Source organism: Tilletiaria anomala (assembly GCF_000711695.1).
Source record: "Tilletiaria anomala UBC 951 chromosome Unknown K437scaffold_11, whole genome shotgun sequence".
NCBI classification, from domain to species: Eukaryota; Fungi; Basidiomycota; class Exobasidiomycetes; order Georgefischeriales; family Tilletiariaceae; genus Tilletiaria; species Tilletiaria anomala.
Genome location: NW_013547011.1, coordinates 66,313 through 84,676, shown reverse-complemented (window position 1 = coordinate 84,676; position 18,364 = coordinate 66,313). Strand labels below are relative to the sequence as shown.

The 18,364-nt window shown below is 58.8% G+C and overlaps 8 protein-coding genes across 8 annotated transcripts; 4 read left to right on the top strand and 4 right to left on the bottom strand.

Annotated features, from left to right (window-relative positions):
- Positions 1 to 134: 134 nt before the first annotated feature.
- On the bottom strand, positions 135 to 2,207 carry K437DRAFT_254309 (uncharacterized protein). Its single transcript, XM_013389727.1, has 3 exons — positions 1,380 to 2,207; positions 630 to 1,310; positions 135 to 529 (listed from the first exon to the last, which is right to left on the bottom strand). The coding sequence occupies exons 1-3, from the start codon at positions 2,133 to 2,135 to the stop codon at positions 377 to 379; spliced, it is 1,590 nt and encodes a 529-aa protein (XP_013245181.1). The 5' UTR covers positions 2,136 to 2,207; the 3' UTR covers positions 135 to 376.
- A 153-nt stretch (positions 2,208 to 2,360) lies between these two features.
- Positions 2,361 to 3,355, top strand: K437DRAFT_243785 (DUF1748-domain-containing protein). The gene is made up of 2 exons (XM_013389726.1): positions 2,361 to 2,542; positions 2,646 to 3,355. The coding sequence occupies exon 2, from the start codon at positions 2,729 to 2,731 to the stop codon at positions 2,981 to 2,983; it is 255 nt and encodes an 84-aa protein (XP_013245180.1). The 5' UTR covers positions 2,361 to 2,542; positions 2,646 to 2,728; the 3' UTR covers positions 2,984 to 3,355.
- A 764-nt stretch (positions 3,356 to 4,119) lies between these two features.
- Positions 4,120 to 6,325, top strand: K437DRAFT_243783 (uncharacterized protein). Its single transcript, XM_013389725.1, has 2 exons — positions 4,120 to 4,218; positions 4,296 to 6,325. The coding sequence occupies exons 1-2, from the start codon at positions 4,152 to 4,154 to the stop codon at positions 5,996 to 5,998; spliced, it is 1,770 nt and encodes a 589-aa protein (XP_013245179.1). The 5' UTR covers positions 4,120 to 4,151; the 3' UTR covers positions 5,999 to 6,325.
- Positions 6,326 to 6,515: 190 nt separating this feature from the next.
- On the bottom strand, positions 6,516 to 7,254 carry K437DRAFT_261424 (uncharacterized protein; the record flags this gene model as incomplete). Its single annotated transcript, XM_013389724.1, has 2 exons — positions 6,516 to 6,547; positions 6,627 to 7,254. 2 exons carry the CDS (start codon positions 7,252 to 7,254, stop codon positions 6,516 to 6,518), a joined length of 660 nt encoding a protein of 219 aa, XP_013245178.1.
- A 1,248-nt stretch (positions 7,255 to 8,502) lies between these two features.
- Positions 8,503 to 11,158, top strand: K437DRAFT_232440 (putative CCT6-component of chaperonin-containing T-complex). The gene is made up of 5 exons (XM_013389723.1): positions 8,503 to 9,034; positions 9,124 to 9,527; positions 9,605 to 10,035; positions 10,128 to 10,518; positions 10,640 to 11,158. Exons 1-5 carry the CDS (start codon positions 8,639 to 8,641, stop codon positions 10,728 to 10,730), a joined length of 1,713 nt encoding a protein of 570 aa, XP_013245177.1. The 5' UTR covers positions 8,503 to 8,638; the 3' UTR covers positions 10,731 to 11,158.
- On the bottom strand, positions 10,889 to 11,719 carry K437DRAFT_16001 (uncharacterized protein). Its single transcript, XM_013389684.1, has one exon. It carries the CDS (start codon positions 11,550 to 11,552, stop codon positions 11,046 to 11,048), a length of 507 nt encoding a protein of 168 aa, XP_013245138.1. The 5' UTR covers positions 11,553 to 11,719; the 3' UTR covers positions 10,889 to 11,045.
- On the bottom strand, positions 11,471 to 12,188 carry K437DRAFT_254304 (uncharacterized protein). The gene has a single exon (XM_013389722.1). It carries the CDS (start codon positions 12,106 to 12,108, stop codon positions 11,746 to 11,748), a length of 363 nt encoding a protein of 120 aa, XP_013245176.1. The 5' UTR covers positions 12,109 to 12,188; the 3' UTR covers positions 11,471 to 11,745.
- A 2,210-nt stretch (positions 12,189 to 14,398) lies between these two features.
- K437DRAFT_15925 (uncharacterized protein) lies at positions 14,399 to 18,329 on the top strand. Its single transcript, XM_013389683.1, has 5 exons — positions 14,399 to 14,964; positions 15,090 to 15,312; positions 15,427 to 15,651; positions 15,759 to 17,658; positions 17,755 to 18,329. Exons 1-5 carry the CDS (start codon positions 14,632 to 14,634, stop codon positions 18,191 to 18,193), a joined length of 3,120 nt encoding a protein of 1,039 aa, XP_013245137.1. The 5' UTR covers positions 14,399 to 14,631; the 3' UTR covers positions 18,194 to 18,329.
- Positions 18,330 to 18,364: the final 35 nt, after the last annotated feature.

Below are 18,364 nucleotides of genomic sequence, written 5' to 3'. Positions count from 1 at the left end.
CTCTGCGAGCTCTTGCTCATCAGCACTTGAGGCCCGCGCCTGCATTCTCTCGCCGTGCCCCCGAAATGGAAAGACACACGGTCACTTGTAGCATCATCTAGGCTCATCGTTATGTTTCTCCTTCACACTGCGTGCATTGCTAGTATCTTGGTGCCTTATCCGTCTTTTTTTCAAGGGCGCGCAAACATGGGGAACAGGACAGTCTACTGTTGGTCTTTGGTCCCTGATTCGTCAGAGCTGAGAGGATCTCGGGATCACACGCGTGTGTCTGAGGTGATGTGCCCTTCTCCACTCAGAACTGGCAAAGCAATCACAAGCAGCGCAGCGACATGTTATTGCAGCGAGTGCAGGTGAACTCCAAGCTGACCTCTGCGTGCTAAAGGGATTCTTGCGGCCGGGCGCCTAGTGTGCCTTTGACACCTACGAGCTTGACTCCTTGCAGCCCTTGGAAGATGGTATCAAGAGCCGACGAGTCCGAGGTGAGCGTATCGCTCAAGTGATTCAATCCTTTCTGTTGCTGTCCAAGGATCTGTCGGCACGGAAACAGAAAAGATAAAAGTGCAGGTGTGGAAGAAGAATTGTCAGCGTTCAAGCCACTGGGTCGCTCCCATCCAATGCAGATGGCGTACCTTTACGACTTGGTCGAGGGTCTCCTGGTCAACGACCGCCCACTCGACCGCGCCAGGGGCAGCGCTACCGCTCGTGGCGCGTACGATGGCGTCCCGCTTTGCTCGCAGCGCCCCGATCTGCGCCCACAGCTCATTAATGCTAGCCCGTATGCGCGTCGCTCCGACTGGACGGCTCAAGATAGAATATGCTGCTGTTCCTGCGCCTTCGCTGTCATACCCCGTGCCTTCAATCTCCGCCTCGAGGGCTTCGAGCTGCGCGCGAAGCTTCTCCTCTTCCGGCTCGATGCTTGTGCCGCGCAAAGACGGGATGAGCAGGTGACACTTTCGGACCAGCGCCATGAGGCGATGGTGGATGTCGGTTTGCTTGGCCGCTGCGGCACTGTGTCGCACGGCGTTGCTAAGTGAATGCTTGCGCTCGAGCGCTTTTAGGCGCTCCGAGCAGACGCTAAGGTGTTGCAGCTGCCGCGTCGCCTCGCCTTGCTGCGCCTGATGCCGCTTCTTTACGTCACCAAAGCCGACAGCCAGGACGGGGAGAAGCCGTTTAGGGTCCGAGTTCTGCGATACCGCCGCATTCCAAAGCGCATCGTGCTCCCTGCCGACAGCGTCGGGCCGACGCCCCGCGTAGGGGTTGCCTGCTAGCGATTCGATCGCCTGCTCGCCGACGTTGTTGTAAAAATAATGCTGGCAGCGCGAGAGTGTTTCTGTGTCAGGGAGCGGCTGCCCTATGATCGGCAAGGTCAAAAAACTCACTCGAAACTTGCATGACGCAATATCACTCGTGTCCCATGCTTTGTAAACCGCCTCTAGTTGCGCATTGAGAGGCTGTCCAAGCTTCCTCGGATCTACAGCAGCGGAGGATGTAGAGGCGCCGAGGCCAGCTTGTTGCGTCTGCACTGTCTGCTGCTGTGGTTGTTGCAGTTGCTGTGGTTGCAGAGCACCTGACTGCTGAAGCTGCTGATTCTGCCCAAAGAGAGATGTCCCGGCACTGTTGGTAGACGTCTGCCCAAAGAGCGATCCTGTTGTTGGAGCAGCACTTGTTTTAGATGAGCCAAATAGACCTCCCGACGCTGGCGGCTGTGACGCTTGATTTTGCTGCGGTTGGGGCTGCCCGAGCAGCCCGCCGCCTAGGGTCCCACCAGCCGGTTGGGACCCTCCAAACGAGAAGAGAGACCCTCCTGTCGTCGCTGGCTGCTGGCTCGGCTGCTGTTGCTGCTGCCCTGGTTGTGCTTGCTGTTGCTGTTGCTGGGCAGCAGGCGCTCCAAAAGAAAAAGTCGATGTGCCGACTGCACTAGGTGCAGCCGACGTAACCGCCGGCTTTCCGAAAGAGAATGCGCCGCCACCACCACTTTGTGTCACTGCCTGTGCTCCGGTTGCTGGGGTAGCATTGGCGGCGGAGGCTGTAGTGGTGGCAGGTTGGCCGAACGAGAAGGTGCCGGCACCTGTCGTGCCGCCTGCCGTGTTCGGAGCGCTGGATGATGCGGCCGGCTGGCCAAAGGAGAACGCCATGCTCAATGCCGCAGCTTATTTCGCCAGCTTCCCACGAGTCTGTTTTCGTCGTCAGCCTCTTGGATCAACCGCCTAGCCAGCATTGGGTTGGTTGGTTGGTTTGGTTGCTCGCCCCAAGAGGCAATGCTGGAAGAAGTGTGGCAGCAACAGGTGATGTGTCGTAGAAATGTGAGTGAGACAGAAAGTACACGCTCGCAACATCTTTTCCGGTTGCGACTCCTCTCTCTGATTCTAGCCAAAAAGGGTCATAGGCGGCACATTGGGCAAACAAAGTCTCTCCTCAGCGTCGCTCTCTCTCATAAAACTCTTCAAACTGCAGATTGAGCTGCTCTTTGTGCCCATCAAGCCCAGTGCTCGTTGAGTGCATAACCCCGTCCGTGTGACCCATGACAAGCAGCACTTGCCAGGTGAGTCAGCTCTAGGTCCTGGTACAGGCGCGCCTGCCGACAAGCCCACCATCCTGTCCGCGTTGCTGATCATCTACACGCCCTTGGCTGTTGCAACGAGTAGAGCAGGGTCTGTTCAAGCCTAGTGAAGCCTTCAGTCGCACGTTACCACTGAGAGTCCAAGCACGAAGAGGCGAGCTCGCGACGATGTTGGGTCGACTGATGCACTACGGGATCGACGCGCTGCTGATCGCGTCGGTGGCAGCGGGCATCAAGCGCTCCACAGGTCTGCAACCGGACCTTTCGCAAATCAGCGACCCGACGGCGAAGGGAATCGCAGAAAAGTACTTTGGCCTGGGCGAATTGGTCTTCGATAGCAGCATCGCAGCGGCACGCGCGAGCCGGTACTTTGTCCGGAGCTATGTGGGGACGACAGCCGCTGGGGTGGGGCCGCAGGCATGAATTGGCTCGGGAGCACGGGACCAGTTTCCTTGGTTAAGGAGTCGATCGGGCGGTAGCTGCGCTGATCTCGTGCACCACACGATCTGCGCGATCCTGTCGCTCTGGAGGCTACGCCGCCATAGATGCAAGCTTAGCGGCAAGGCTACATGCTCCGTCGTATCCTCGGCCCCCCGCCGCAAGAGATGTCGGTCAATTCCCGAGCGAAGCCGGCGACGACAACCCATCGTTCTCTCTAGACCCATTAGACCTCATCACCATAAAGGCACAGCACCGTCCTACTACATTTTCAACCCCGTCTCGACTCCTTTCCCTGATTTCTGCAAAAGGCATGAAATGTACTGTAGAATGTACCGTATCTCTTCACCATTCAGCATACCACTCCGGCTCTGGTGGACGCGATAGGAGGATATATTGTGATGCAGTAGTCTATCTCAATGTCCATCTCTACTCCCACATCTTGGATCGGGTGTGGCACTCGTCCATCCCTGCTGGACGAGTGATGGGCCTCATGTACAGAGCAAGCCCACAGTCGCAGTCGCAGACGCCGCAGCCCCTCCAGTCGCGCTTCTCGTGATGGCTGGGTGATGAAGGAAGGATGACGGCGCGCTTGTCGCGGCGTGGACCCAGTGTGAGAATGGACTGGGCATGTGTACGTAGTGTCCATGGCCGTTTGCCCCTGGTCTGGTGGCCAACCGGTGGTGCTGTGGCCTCTTGGAGATACTCAGTCGTCCCGGCGGCCGCATGGGCCCGAGCCGAGCCAGAGCGACCGAGGAGTGGCAATACTTTTTGACTAGTAAAGTGCGGTGGATGGATTGGGGGGGGGGAGGGAGGTCGCATGGGTGCGTATCTTTGGCGCAGCGCACACGCGGATCCGCCACACCACGCGGCTGCGAAACACTGCGGCGCTGTGCTTGTTTGAATGAATACCTCGCGGTTGAATGCAGTGGTGCATGAAATAGGAATGTGCTCTGTGTATCGCTCTCTCACGCCCACAGGCCCAGAGTTTCCAGACAGTCGGCTCCGTTCAAGAACGACATCTTGCTTTGATCAGCAGGGGGCGAATGTAATGTGCTTATATCGTATATAGGCTGCAGAGGCAAGCAGGGCTGACGAGGAAGCGCCTTTGCTTTGTCCACGCTTGGCCCTGGCATCGAACGAGCTTCCCACCATGCTCATCCCCGTCACCATCTCGGCAGTCTTTGCGGCGCTCTTTGCCATCTCGACCTACTTGCCATGTGAGCGTGTCGCACTCCGCTGCAGCCGGGCAGCGCACGGGCCGCTTCTGACATCGCCGTTTGCGACCGTGATGCAGTTCATAAGCACCACAACCTGCACTTCCCCAAGGCAGACCTGATCAAGCGGACCGACCTGAACCTAGACTCGTGCGCTCGCATCACCGCACCCGGCCTCAAGTTCTGCGATGATGTCGTCCTGCACCAACCATCCGGCATGGCATATGTCTCCTGCGACCCAAGCAGGCTGTGGTGGGACCCAGTGCGCGGCATTTGGGAGTCGGTGCCCGCGTCGGCTCCGCGCGAGCTGAGAGAGCCGGCAGAAGGCAGCGCCGAGGTCGCCGGCATCTGGTCGTGGGATACGCGGCAAGAAGGCAGCTTGCCCAAAAAGCTCAAGCTTGCACACCTACCGAGAAGAGGCGGGTTCCACCCATATGGCATCGCCGTCGTCAATGCTGACAACCAGAACCTCAACGCCAGTGACCCCGGCTCGCTGCTGTTGCTCGTGTCCAACCAGCCAGAACCAGCGCGGTCGAGCATTGTCGATGTCTTTGTGCACGACATCAACGACGCTGCCCAAGGCGGCCGGCAGAACACAGAGCTGCAACACCACCTCCGTCTTGGACCCGATCACTTTACCCCGGATGCAAAAGCACAGACTCCACCTGTCTCGCCTCATCGCCTCACCATCTTCCACGAGCAGTACAGCCCGGCGCTGCCGCCGCAGCACAACCCCAGCAGCAGACGGAAAATCGTGATGCCATCCTTTTTCTTCTCCGCCACGCCGGACCCGAGCGCGTTCGCCAGCAAGGACGGGAAGAGCGTCAAGTTGGGCATCGATAACTACCCGGACTTCGCAAAGCACATGCTCTTTCCCAAGCGCCAACCTTCGCCGCCGCGGTATCTCTACTTCTACATTGCCAAGGCGGCCAAGTCGGTGCCGATCGCCGAGCTGAGCTCGTGGCCTGGCTTCGTGCCACAAGTGCACGCGTGGGACGGCGGCGGAAAGCGCGCAGGATTCAACTCGTCTGCCGCGATGCTAATGAGCGTCAACACAGGCGCCGAGGTCTCGAGTCTGCACCAGTGGGACCAGCACTGGGTACACGGCGTGGAGGCGGGCCTGGAGGTGGAGCAGGATCCGTACGCTGAATTCAAGGACCGCCAGGAGAGCATCCCGACGGAGGAGGAGAGCGGGATCAAGCCACCCGAGCGCTACATCCATAACTACCGCCCACAGTTTGTCAACTTCTGGACGCGCCCGCTCAAGTCGCCGAGCTTCGCGCTGGCGATCGACGACTGGGGGCGAGCCTGGACGGCTGGTACACAGGAGACGGGGCTCACAGACGCGTGGATCGCCTACCTGCGCCACACACTCGCGCGGGGCCTGCCGGCGCACAAGGGCGTCGGCGCCGCGAGCGTGCGCAGACCCAGCACGCTTATCGAGCAGACCACACACGTCTTCCGCCAGGGTAGCGTCACGGCGCACCCATGGGAGATGGAGCGCATGAAGCTTGTCCGCGACCGGGGCATCTTCATCCCCAAGGAGTTCATCGGCACGAACATCTACCGTGCACATGCGCGCCCTGCAGCCGATGAGTGGCAACCAATCAGCCTGTCCTCCTCCTCGTCGCGCGATGGCAGCAGCATCCAGCTCGGATTCCTGCCAACGCTTCCGACCGGCATGGCCGTCGACCGCGTAGGGAAGACACTTTACGTGACGGGCGCGTACGACGAGCGCGGCATCGCCAAGTGTAGCATCCCCGGTAACTGGGCAGAACTGTGACGAAGCATGTAGCATGTATTGCCGATAGACCTACAGCAAAAGAAAATTGCAGCAGGCTGTTGGGTCCACGGCTATGCAGCCCTCTCGCGGGATATTCTCTGCCTACTGGCGAGGGGAGAAGCGTAGAAAACGTAGTATGCATTCCACGTTCATGTTCTGCAAGAGACATATATATATATACGTGACGTTTTCCGGAGGGTTTCATGTTGGTAGCCTTACATCCAATTCGCTCCTTCCTCATTCTTTCTCGTCTTCAGCGACATTCTACCCACACAAAGCCGGGCTAATGTATGGATATCAAAGGAAAAAGAGGCGCTGATGCATGATGGGCTTGTTGAAATGGTCATTTTCGAGGGAATTGCTGTTGCGAGGTATGATATATGCGATAATTGCGTGTAGAGGATGGATGGAAAGATGGAGGTTCGCGTAGTAAGGTGGTGAATGCCAAAGAAAATTTAGGATCTTGGATGAATAGGGTGAGCGAGTACCGAGAACGAGGGGCAAGACGTGCCGCACCTCATTCAGCTGGCACCGGCTCGAAATTAGGACCTGGTAAGATGTAGGCAGACGTCAGCATCTGCATCAACGGCGATAGTGGACCTGCATGCATGACTCGAACACGATTCACCTCTACGCAGCCGGATCGGCCCCAGAACCTGCTCATTCGAAAGATCCACCTCGTGCCAGCGGTCGCTGTGCCCCTGCGTGACGCAGATGACGCCGCTTTTGGCGAGCTCAATGGCGCACGTGCGAATCTGCGGCAGCAGATCCCTCCACGCGATGCCGGCGTTTTGCACAGGCGCGATTGCAACCCCAGACGCCAACAGCGCCGTCCCAGGCGGGACTTCGAGCTGGTCCTCGCGCAGGTCGTCGTGTGAGTTGAACGTGGCGGGGATGCTGGCACCGCCCGAGCTGCCGGATCTGGACGGAATACGCGAAGAAAAGGGGCTGGGGCGCAACGCCGCGGTCGCCGAGGGCGTGGTGGCCATCTTGTGCGCGACTTCCGAAGGACAGATCGAAAGGCCCTCGTCGCGCGTCGAGAGCAGGAAGATGATCGTCTCAGCTAGCTGCTTGCCGACCGGCGTGCTCGAGGCACTGCGCGAGGAGATCGATTCCTCCGGGAGCGCTTTGGTCGCAGCGGACGCAGATTCGTACACTGCACCAACTGGACCGAGTACCACCATCGCGTTGGAAGCAGTAGCGGTGGCACCGCCCCCTAGACTGCGCTGTCCCGTGTGTGGTCCAGAGGATGGCATCAAAGGGTTGCAGCTGAAGTTGCCAAAAGGCTGGGAGGTGGTATAAATAGGATCCGCTGCCGCAAAGGTGGTGAGAGGTCCTCCTTGCGATCCAGGCATCACGTTGGTGCCAAAGGAGAAGGTGGAGTTGCCGCGGTTCGAATCGAAGTGGTCAGACTTGGAGACACTATAGGGGTTCTGGGCGGAGCCAGGGCCTGGGGAACTAGATTGACATTTGGACGACGGCGGGAATTGCTGCTGTTGCTGCCAGTGAGGAGTAGACTGAGTAAAGCCTACACCTCCGATCGTAGAGCCTGTAAAGAATGGAGCCCGAGACGGCTTGAAGGCGGCGTTGTCCCTGTGGTTGCTTACAGATCGAGGAAGGCGTTGCTGATGGGCAGGAGTCTGAAGCGTTTGATGTTGATGCTGACTCTGCGTCCGATTCTGATGCTGGAAATGCTGATGTGAATTCGCAGGTCTGAAATTGCAATGGAGGCTTGGGTTGTCGCGCTGCGGAGCCCAGATGTTCCTAGAATGGTAGGACTGGGCGGATAAATGGGGTTGCGGTAATTCCCTGTGAAGAGCTGATGCTGCGCTTGGTGCTCGTGCCTTTGCAGAGAATGATGTATTGGCAGCAGTGAAAGTTGGCGAGCTTGGTGTTGCTATCATATGGCTGCTGCCGGCGACCAACCTATTCAACAGATAGTGATACGATCGACCACTGCCAATCGGTCGAAAAGCCAGGACTCGTCACGAGCGGTGTGCAGAGTGGTGCACTATGAACTATTCGAGAGCGATGGCTGCGACCCGTGTGCGTTCCAGGCCCTGTGGGGGACGATGCGAGGGATGTCCCGTGGGCGCGCCGCTTACGCGGTTTGCAGGAGGAGGGTGAGTAGGCTACGCGGCGTAGCGGGGAGGTCTTCGATCCGGCGTCTCAGAGAAGACAGAAAGGTGTCTATAGTATATGTCGGACGATGGTGGGAGCTAGAAGGACTGGGGGGGGGGTGGGTAATTAACACGAAACGCATCCAACCAACCAAAGGCACTCCCCTGAGGAAGCGAGCTCACCAATCCAATCCTACCAGGGAAAGTCCGAGTCGCTCTCCCCTCGCGCCAGCACACGGAGAGAGAGAGAGAGAGCGGCGGAACGCGGATCTCCACGACTAGAGACTAGAGTGGTGCCCGGTGCAGGTGTGCACTGCGCTTGGGGCTTCTTTTCACTGCGCGCTTGCTCTCTCTCCACCTCCGAGTCCAGGGACCTTTCTTCTTGGCCCTTCTTCTTGCAGCATATGCGGATTGGCCACGCAGCTCACAAGCACATCTCGGCGCCTTGGCTGCAGACTGGATCGGTCCTCGCGCAAAAACACCTATCAGCAAGGAGCACGAAAAAGGCCCATCAGCAACCATGAGTGCGATCGAGCTGATCAACCCGCGCGCAGAGTCCGTCCGGCGCACGCAGGCGCTGCAGGTCAACACTGCTGGCGCAGTCGGTTTGGCCAACGTGGTCAAGTCCAACCTCGGGCCGCGTGGGACAATCAAGATGCTTGTCGACGGCTCAGGGAACCTCAAGATGACCAAGGACGGCAAGGTCTTGTTGACGGAGATGCAGATTCAGAATCCCACCGCTGCGATGATCGCCAAAACGGCTGTCGCACAAGATGACCAGTGCGGCGATGGGACGACCAGCGTCGTGCTGCTCGTGGGAGAGCTACTCAAGCAGGCCGAGCGATACATTCAGGAGGGGGTACATCCGCGAGTGCTTGGCGAGGGTTTCGACGTGGCAAAGAAGGGAGCGTTGGAGGTAGGTGCGGGCAAGGTGCTGATCACCAGTTCCTCGATGTGTTTGACATTGAATCTCTGGCATTTCCCTGCATCCTTGTGCTCCCACAGTTTCTCGAGAAGTTTAAACAGGCGCCCAAGATGGACCGTACAACCCTCATCTCGGTCGCTAAGACCTCTCTCAGCACCAAGCTCCACTCGAAGCTTGCCTCACAACTGGCAGCCGACGTCGTCGACGCCGTTCTCGCTATCCGGCCGTCTGTCTCAACGGAGATGGAGGCACCTGCGCCAACCGGCGAGACCCCGGAATCGGAAGATATTTCAGAATGGAAGATCAAGGATCCGATCGACCTGTTCATGGTAGAGATCATGAAGATGCAGCACAAGACCGAGACCGACACGCAGCTCGTGCGTGGCCTGGTCCTCGATCACGGAGCGAGACATGCGGATATGCCGAAGCGGGTGGAGAATGCATATGTGCTCACGCTGAACGTCAGCTTGGAGTACGAAAAGACGTGAGTGCCGACGAGATAGTTCCTTATTCTCCTTTCTTTCTAGGCTCACATCGCTCTGGCATGCAAATCCTCGCCAGAGAGGTCAACTCGGGCTTCTTCTACTCTTCTGCCGATCAACGAGAGAAGCTGGTCGAGTCGGAACGGAGATTCGTGGACGCCAAGCTGAAGAAGATTGTCGACTTTAAGAACGCAGTGTGCGACGCGCCGACGGACGGCAGCTCGAAAGAGAAGCCAAAGAACTTTGTCATATTCAACCAAAAGGGGATCGACCCGCTCTCGCTGGACGTGCTCGCCAAGAATGGCATTCTCGCGCTGCGCAGGGCGAAGCGGAGGAACATGGAGCGCCTGCAGCTTTGTTGTGGCGGAGTTGCGCAGAACAGCGTCGACGACCTCACGCCAGAGATCCTCGGGCACGCGGGCCTGGTGTACGAACACACTCTCGGCGAAGAGAAGTTCACTTTTGTTGAGGAGGTCAAGGACCCGAAGAGTGTCACGCTGCTGATCAAAGGTGCGTACAAGCAAACATAGCTTGCGGCAGGGGCGGTGGCATGCCTGGCTGACTGACTGATGTGGTTCTCTCCCCTCCTGGACCCGCAACAGGCCCAAATGCACACACCATCAACCAGATCCAGGACGCGATCCGCGACGGCTTGCGGTCCGTCAAGAACGCGGTTGAGGACGCGACCCTTGTCCCCGGCGGCGGGGCGTTTGAGGTGGCGTGCGCGGCGCACTTGAGCGAGTCGACCAAGAAGCTGGCCAAAGGGCGCGCGAAGCTGGGCGTGCAGGCGTTTGCCGACGCGATGCTCGTAATCCCCAAGACGCTCGCGCAGAACGGCGGGTTCGACGTGCAGGACGCGATCGTCGCCCTGCAGGACGAGTACGCCGAGGGTCACATTGTCGGACTCGACCTCACGAGCGGCGAGCCGTTCGATGTTGTTGGCGAGGGTGTGTGGGATAACTACCGAGTCAAGAGGCATATGTTGCACAGCTGGTGAGCCGATTTTCCCATACGATCGATTTTTTCTGTGTGTGCGCGTGTGCATGCAGAGCCGAGGCACTGATGCATCCCCTCACTTGCCCTCACTTGCCCTCACTTGCTGATCTGTGTCCAGCTCGGTCATTGCAACCAACCTGCTGTCGGTCGACGAGGTGCTGCGCGCGGGCCGGAGTTCGCTGAAAAGCGAGGCGCCTGGTATGGGCTAGGCGCGCAGCCCGCGATGTATGTATGTATGTATGCATGTACGTACCCAGGTAGCTCACGCAAAGGCGACATACATGGTGATCTGCCGTCTGTCGGCATATACTGTGCTGTGTCCTCTCCGTCGCGATGCGGGAGCTCGGAGCGACCGGACGACTCGGACTGCCGACGACTATGACCAAGTGCCCAACGAGGTGCGCAGCGTTGCGGGCGCATCTCACTTCCTGGGCAGGGGAACCCTTGGCTCGGCGTGACTGGTGGTCGGGCGGCCAGCAAATGTGCGTGTTTGCTGCATACGGCAGCGGTGTTAGCAGCTGCGCCTATTCGCACGCATTGTTCATTGCCGCCGCTTTCTGCGCTGACGACGAGAAGGTGTATTTACTTGCATCGACGAGGGTTGTGAACCCAGGCCGCTTCGTTCTGCCGCTCAAAGGGATGGATGGACGCGCGGCTGATGGTCCTCTCCATGGTCCTTGTATGATATGAGGTAGGCGCGCTTTGATGCAGGCCAGGGCAGCCAGCGGAAAAGGGACTGGACGATCGAAAGGGGGAGGGGGGCGTGGCACCGCCACGGGCAACCACGGGAACTTGTGCGCCGGCGGGTATGGGCCAACACGTTTACGTGGATCACAGACATGGTAGGTCAGGCGTCGGGGTACATGGCCGCCGGTGCGGTCAATTCCTGCAGAGGGCACGATACTGCCACCATGGCTCACTCTTGCGCGGGCAGGTCGGATCGTCCAGAGAACAGAGCGCCAGAAGCAGACAGACAAGCTCATCGTTTCGGACCGGGAGCCTACCTTTGCGTTGCATTTCTTACGCGACATCCTACGATAACTCAAGTTCACATCAAAGCTTTCGTCTGCCTATCATGCCACTACCGATAGGCAAACTGAAAGTGCCAATCAGACCATGGAAGCGTGCGTTAGATGTTACGTGGAGTATCTCCAGAGCGACTGGGCTAGCTGGCTCCCAATGACATGCTCATATGCGCTTCCAAGGTCTGATTGGCTCTTCGGGTTACCTGTTGCTAGCGGCATGATAAGTAACCGAAAGCTTGGAAATGACTTCGAGTCGGGGGAAGGGGGGAAGGGGGGGGGTCGAAACGATGGACTTGAGGAAACCATGGTCGACGAAGACGCGTCGCACGAACTGCCTGGCTAGCTCGTGAGAGTCGTCGGTGCTCCAGGACTGGCTGAATCTGCCCATCTTGCCAAACCATTCCCCGATGACAAAGGCTGCGTTCCATCCATTGCTCGAAAGGAGTACGGTGATGTGATCGACGGACAGGTTCTCCCATCGTCGCAATAGTGTCCTAAGAGGATCCAGAAGGCTATAGAGGCAATGTCGTGGAATCTTCGGCTTTTGGCAAAGATCGCACATCGAGACATAATCTCCGATGGAGCTCCACCGGCTTGGCCACCAGTAGTACCGAGTGAGCCGGGACGTGGCGCGATCTTTCCCTGGTGACGCGAGAGCGGAGAGTCGTGAGCTGAGTACAGGAGAATTGGACGAGCAGTTGAAGGAACGTAGACCTTGTCTACGATGTAGAGCAGGCCGCCTTCGAGCCTAAATGGTTCAGAGAGCATGCAAGATACGGTGCTGTTACAGCAAGTGTCCTGACATAGCTGAGCTGATAGGTTCGATGGCGTCAAAATTCTCGGGGCTTTTGGAATTCTCGGAATTTTCCAGTCACGCCGCCGAGACCTTGACCGCTTCACTCACAACAGGTTTGAGCAACGCCGCTGGCTCTGCGATGCTTGCCATCCCTTCCACGAGGTCGACGCAGCGAGACATCTCATCAGCCTTCGTGTTGCCCTTGCCCCGCCGGTAATGGGTGACGAGTCCGTATGCCAGCACCCTGTCGTAATCCTCGCACGTGCAAATATACTCTTCTACTTTCTCGTGCGAGCGTTGGTACCCGTCGAAGCGATCAGATTGCAGCGGCCACAGTAGGGACTTGTCTCGCGTTGGGACATTGGCAAGTATCTCGCGATCTGCGGCGGCTACAAGTGCGGCGAGGTTCCTGTTGGCATCAGCATTGCTGGTTGGCAGACATGCTCTTGGATGACGTGTTCAATGTCCTTGGACATGAACTTGGCAGGCATCAGAGTTAGGAGGTCAGGCCCTGATGGAACGAATTCACCACGTCACCGTGGCTCACGCTTGGGCAAGCAGGTTGGAACATCCGGAACAGTGCCGGAAGCAGTGGGATCAGGCGCGAATCGCTTTATTGATAGGCTTAGCAATGAATTCGTTGGGAACTAGATACATCGAGGGAATGCGATGATGCGCGCGTGATTACTATTTATGCGATGCGAGACGGGTGTTGCACACAGAATGTGCTGCGCGGGTCGAACACAGTGATGGGTTGAAGCTGAACCCGATTTGTATTTGCTACACTTGCCTCTGTGGCCGAACGCTCCGACAGTCGCTCCTACTGAATGCCGACGGTCGGCTGGTGACACACATGGCTGCTGCGCTACACACTCTTTAATCCCAACCATATGGTCAGCCTGCGGCATTGAATTTCGATATTGCGTTGGAGTTCAAGAGCAAGGTCAACACTGACTATCTGCACGCTCACGGCCGCACACTCATGACTGCACGCTCATGACTGCACGCTCATGCCCTCCTCCCCCTGACAATGCGTCCGCGAATATCGCTGAGACGACTGTTACAAAGGTGAAGGAGGGCATGTGGGTCTGCATAGCGGACCCCGCGCTTCACGGCACTGTTGTCGGAAGGCGGCTGGCTGCGACTGCGTGACGTGGTCGTGCATGTGTTGAATACTACCCCACTCGGAGGCAGCAAGGAGCACGACCTGCGACCCTGTTCTTTGCACGTGCGCCTCGCACGCCTGCCCACACTCTTCCTCTTCTGCACGCACATTCCGTGAATCCTCTCACACCGCTGCACAGCACAACCCTATTCTGCGATGCGGCACAGGGACCAGCACACGGAGTTGCACCAGCTCGTGTGTTCCTCGTCAGGGCGCAGGTCATGAAGGCAAGCTGGCGAACAGGGCCACTGGAACAGAATCTGCTCTGCACGGAGGGTCCCTTCACTGTTGCCAAGCACGTGCGCGACATCGGATAGGCTCCTGCCGATGGGAACGGGACTATTTTCTTGGATTCCACGCACTCATGCTGGTTACACCCTGTTGCCTAGCAAGGTCCCGCTTTAGGAGAGCGGAATTGTTGTAAAGGACATAAAGGAACACGTGACGATACCATTCAGCGCTGCCGCAGCATGCGCCTCACTCTCGGCACATTCATCGGCGCCCCCCTCTCCCCTGTTATCACTGCTGCTGCTGAATGCTGCTCTCGCTTGTATGAAGTCTAGCCATGATCCAATCTTTGTAGAGGGCCCTCCGCATCTCTGCACATTGGTCTATTCTGGACGCCAACGCTCGCAACAGAGCGCGACGCGCTGACCAACACACACATACGCGTCGCGACTGATGTACACGCGTCCAGGACAGCATGGCTTTTGTGCAGGCTGTGGCGCGTGTAAAAAGTGTGTGCCCGCGGGCGGAATGGAATGAAAGGATTATCGCCTGAGCGCGGCTTGACTCAGAGACTGATAGGCGGGACTGAATATGGAATGCATTTTATGCGCTTAGTAAAGGACAACAGAGCAGTCAGCATCGCGCTATGACGGTCAAGGGGAGGAACGGAGCATCAACTCTTTGCCCGCTCACACCTCCCGCACAACCACCCCGCCCTTGGGGGTTCGGATCCAGCACTGCCAAGTACGTCCACCGTCTCCCATCCAGCACGGCCAGCAAGACCCACGCACAAGACGGGGGGCTGGCGGGCGCATCCCATTCATCTATCCATCCATTCATCTATCCATCCAACCCCCTTGCTTGCCTCGTACCCACCCGTCATCATCACCACCACCATGGTGCGCTCCGTAACGTTCGAGATCAGATGGCACGACACGCAGCCCATCTACTCGTGTTCCTTCCAGCCCCTCTCACCGCTTCACCTCCGGCGCGTCCTCGACCACAACGCAGGCCAGGCCGCCGGCCACAGTGCAGAGCGTCTCCTCGCTGCCGCTTCTGCAAATGAAGCGAGCACGAGCACTGCGTTGTCCGGAGGCCATAGCGGCAATGCTAGTGCTGGGGCGGTGGCCGATGCAATGGGGAAAGAAGCAGCTGCTGCTGTGCTCCCCATGCTTGCCGGAGGGCAGTGCTGGCGGGTTGCCACGGCCGGCGGGGACAATAATGCAAGGGTGAGTGGGGACGCTGCTTCTGAAATGGACCGCAAGCGTCGCCGGTTGCGTCGCCGTCTGAATTCAAGAAAAAGCACTGCTGCTGACGCTTGCAAATCGATCGTGTGTGCGCGTACACCCGGAAGATCTGGATTGTGCACCCGAACATCCCATCACCCTCTGCCCTCAAAGCAAGCGAGGCCGCATCCTCCACCAGCAGCAGCAATGACAGGACAGTAGCAGCAGTACAGCCACTCTCACCGCACCCGCCGCGCGTCGAATATATGGCGACGCTGTCAAGGCACACGAACGTCGTCAATGTCGTCCGCTTCGATCCAAAAGGAGAAGTCCTGGTCACTGCTGGCGATGGTACGTACCGGCCAGGTCACAGTATCGCTCCATCTTCTCCCAGCTTACCGTCTCTATTTACTGTTCTCCCACCCCTTCTCTCTCTTCCACTTCTGGTACCCCCTTCATGCGCAGACGGCTTTGTCATGTTCTGGGTCCTTTCCAACCAGCGGCAGAGCGCCTTCGCCGCCGCTGCCGACCAGGGCGATGACGCGCATATGGACAAGGAGCACTGGCGCATGCGGTTCACATCACGCCCGACCACGTCGGAGATCTATGATTGCGCGTGGAGCCCGTCCGGAGAATCGCTCGTCGTCGGCGGGACCGACTTTGTCGCGCGGATCCTTAACGGGCAGGATGGTGCGTGCCGTGTGGATGCGTGGGCGGGGACGACGCATTTTATTTATTTATTCTCACGTCCAGGGAGGTGCGCGGTAGTTGACGCTCGATCATTCCTTTTTTCGCAGGCAGCGTCCTCCGCGAGATCTCAGAGCACAGCCACCACATTCAAGGTGTGTCGTGGGACCCTTTGAATGAGTACATCGCGACACAGAGCGCCGACCGGACCGTACACGTGTACAGCCTCCTCCGGAACAACGGCGGCGCGATCGCAGGAAACGAACCCACCGCCACCACCAGCGGCATCACGGGCACGCAGATTGTAAGCCGCAACAGCCGCATGGACCTCCATCGCCGTTCGGGCAGCGGGCAGTTCGTCTGGGACCGAAGCGCCAAGCTGCCGCTGCAGCGGCGCGGGAGTAGCCATGCGAGCGCGTCGGAGCGGGACGAGAAAAAGGAGCCACCGCTGCAGCAGCAACAGCAACCGACTGCAGCTGGTGGGCATGCGGCAGGCAGGAGGGCCGACAGCGCGAGAAGTGCAACGCCAAGCGAATTGGTGATTCCATTTGGCTGCTCCTCTTCATCGTCGTCGTCGTCCGGGGCAAACACAACGACAGCGGTGCCCATGAGTCCCTTTTCTTCCTCCATCAGCATCCCAGCGGGTGCTGCAACGCCACATCACCAGCACCACCCGCATCATCATCAGCAGCAGCAGCATCAGACGATGCAGCCACCTCAGCAGACGCCCAGTCGGCGATCGAGCTTCAGCGGAAGCGTCATCGAACCCGGGTCCCCGCAGACAAGCATCACGTCGCTCGCACCGAGCGTTTCGCAGAGTGGCGGTGGTGGCGGTGCAGGTTCTCTCTTTCCTTCAAGGCAGGTGCCGAGTTCGGGCAAATCGGGCGCGGTGAGGGGAGGGGCGGAGAATGCGCACTCTTCCGCATTTGCCTCCGGTCCATCGGCCGTAACCGTGGCGGGGACGCCGGCGGCGACAACAACGCCGACACTCCCCTCCGTGCCGATGTCAGCGATACCGACCGGCAGCATCTCAGCGAGCCCCGCCTCCCACGGACGCTCGCCGTCTCCTTTCCCGCCGTTGCCCGCGATCCGGGCGCCGCCATCGCCGCGCGAGCGGATGCAAGCGACGCTGTATGGCGGCGCGGGTCAGCTCGCCAAGGCGGCCAACCTGCGCTTGTACGGCGATGAGAACTTCAGCGGCTTCTTTCGCCGCCTCGCCTTCTCCCCTGATGGCGCCCTGCTCGTCACACCCAGCGGCCTGTTCGACGCGCCACCGCAGCCGGCCAGCCTCGCCTACTCTCTCGCAGCGGCTGGCAACACCACCGCAGCCGGCATCAACAGCAGCAGCAGCATCAACCCAAATGATTTGGGCACCAGCGGCTCGCTGCCTAGCTCTTCGTCGCGTCCGCCGAACGCAGCTGGTTCATCAACAGCGACAGCCAGTACGTGCGCAGCAGCAGCTGCGGCGAATGCGCCAGCGACCTCTTCCAAGAGCACAGTGTACATGTACGCACGAGGCGCGCTGCATCGCAGCAATGCGCCCATCGCGCATCTGCCCGGCCACAAGGCTGCCACACTCGTTGTGCGCTTCTCGCCTATTCTCTATGAGCTGCGACCGACTACCGTAGCCGCATCGACCGACCGGTGCCGCGGCTCTTTCTCTGGCTCCCGTCCTACTCCTGCCTCGTCGCCTGGCGCTGTCTCGGCACCAGTTGGGATGGGCAGAGCGCCGCATCCGACGATCCCGCTCGAAGCAGGCAAGCAAGAAGTCGTGCAGCTGCAGCAGCTGCAACATGCATCGACAAGCGGAAATGGCGCCATGTGTGCTTCGCAAGCTGCGGAGGATGATGCAGGGCCGCTCGGCAGCAGCATCGGCATGTTCAATCTGCCGTACCGCATGATATTCGCCGTGGCGACGCAGGACAGCGTCTGGATCTACGACACGCAGCAAGGCGGGCCGATCTGCTGTTTCAGCAACATGCACTATGCTTCGTTTACAGATCTCAGCTGGTGAGTCGATTCGGCTGCGCAACTTGGGATTGAACGATTAACGCTGACACTTTCCCCTTGCCGTAACCCCTTCAACTAAATCCGCTTTGCTTGCAGGTCGCCAGATGGCCAAACGCTCATCATGTCATCCACGGACGGCTACTGTTCCGTCGTCGTGTTCGACTATGGCGAATTGGGATCACCATATCAGTATAGCGCGCAGCCATCCATGCAAGCCACGCTCAACCCCACACTGAGCGCGACTGCGACTGCGGCCGTAGCAAGGCCAGCTACCGCCGCCGCTGCGTCTCCGCGCGTGAAGATTTCCCCATCCCTACCTGCTTCCGCTCAAGGTCTCGCGCCGGGCGACTCGGACACCGCACCAGCACCAGCAGCGCTGGGTTTGCAGCTAAGTAGCAGCACGGCGGCTCGCGATGGCGCGGCGCCATCGAGGGTTGAAGAAAGGGCTTCCAAAAAGCCAGCGATAGAGGGCACCCCGGGAGAGGAGCCGAAACCCAAGAAGCGACGAATCGCACCGACACTTATTTCACAATGATCAGTATCTACATAACCCGAAACAACAGCAACTCTAGCTTGCTCTCGACGCATGTCATGCTTTCTCTCTTGCAAAGGATGCATTCGCTCCAGGTGCTAAATGGTACAGGTACAAAGATGACATGGAAGAGAATTGGCAGTTTGCTGGGGTAATACGATGCTATGCTTTGTG

Excerpts from the sequence above, each read along its gene's own strand:
- K437DRAFT_15925 (XM_013389683.1), top strand. The coding sequence starts at position 14,632 with ATGGTGCGCTCCGTAACGTTCGAGATCAGATGGCACGACACGCAGCCC. Across the intron at positions 14,965-15,089 it reads GCGGGGACAATAATGCAAGG|ATCTGGATTGTGCACCCGAA; the intron begins GTGAGTGGGGAC and ends TACACCCGGAAG. Across the intron at positions 15,313-15,426 it reads CCTGGTCACTGCTGGCGATG|ACGGCTTTGTCATGTTCTGG; the intron begins GTACGTACCGGC and ends CTTCATGCGCAG.
- K437DRAFT_16001 (XM_013389684.1), bottom strand. The coding sequence starts at position 11,552 with ATGTCGCGTAAGAAATGCAACGCAAAGGTAGGCTCCCGGTCCGAAACG.
- K437DRAFT_254309 (XM_013389727.1), bottom strand. The coding sequence starts at position 2,135 with ATGGCGTTCTCCTTTGGCCAGCCGGCCGCATCATCCAGCGCTCCGAAC. Across the intron at positions 1,311-1,379 it reads TTGCGTCATGCAAGTTTCGA|CATTATTTTTACAACAACGT; the intron begins GTGAGTTTTTTG and ends TCGCGCTGCCAG. Across the intron at positions 530-629 it reads CCCTCGACCAAGTCGTAAAG|ATCCTTGGACAGCAACAGAA; the intron begins GTACGCCATCTG and ends CCGTGCCGACAG.
- K437DRAFT_243785 (XM_013389726.1), top strand. The coding sequence starts at position 2,729 with ATGTTGGGTCGACTGATGCACTACGGGATCGACGCGCTGCTGATCGCG.
- K437DRAFT_254304 (XM_013389722.1), bottom strand. The coding sequence starts at position 12,108 with ATGTGCGATCTTTGCCAAAAGCCGAAGATTCCACGACATTGCCTCTAT.
- K437DRAFT_243783 (XM_013389725.1), top strand. The coding sequence starts at position 4,152 with ATGCTCATCCCCGTCACCATCTCGGCAGTCTTTGCGGCGCTCTTTGCC. Across the intron at positions 4,219-4,295 it reads CATCTCGACCTACTTGCCAT|TTCATAAGCACCACAACCTG; the intron begins GTGAGCGTGTCG and ends ACCGTGATGCAG.
- K437DRAFT_232440 (XM_013389723.1), top strand. The coding sequence starts at position 8,639 with ATGAGTGCGATCGAGCTGATCAACCCGCGCGCAGAGTCCGTCCGGCGC. Across the intron at positions 9,035-9,123 it reads CAAAGAAGGGAGCGTTGGAG|TTTCTCGAGAAGTTTAAACA; the intron begins GTAGGTGCGGGC and ends GTGCTCCCACAG. Across the intron at positions 10,036-10,127 it reads TGTCACGCTGCTGATCAAAG|GCCCAAATGCACACACCATC; the intron begins GTGCGTACAAGC and ends GACCCGCAACAG.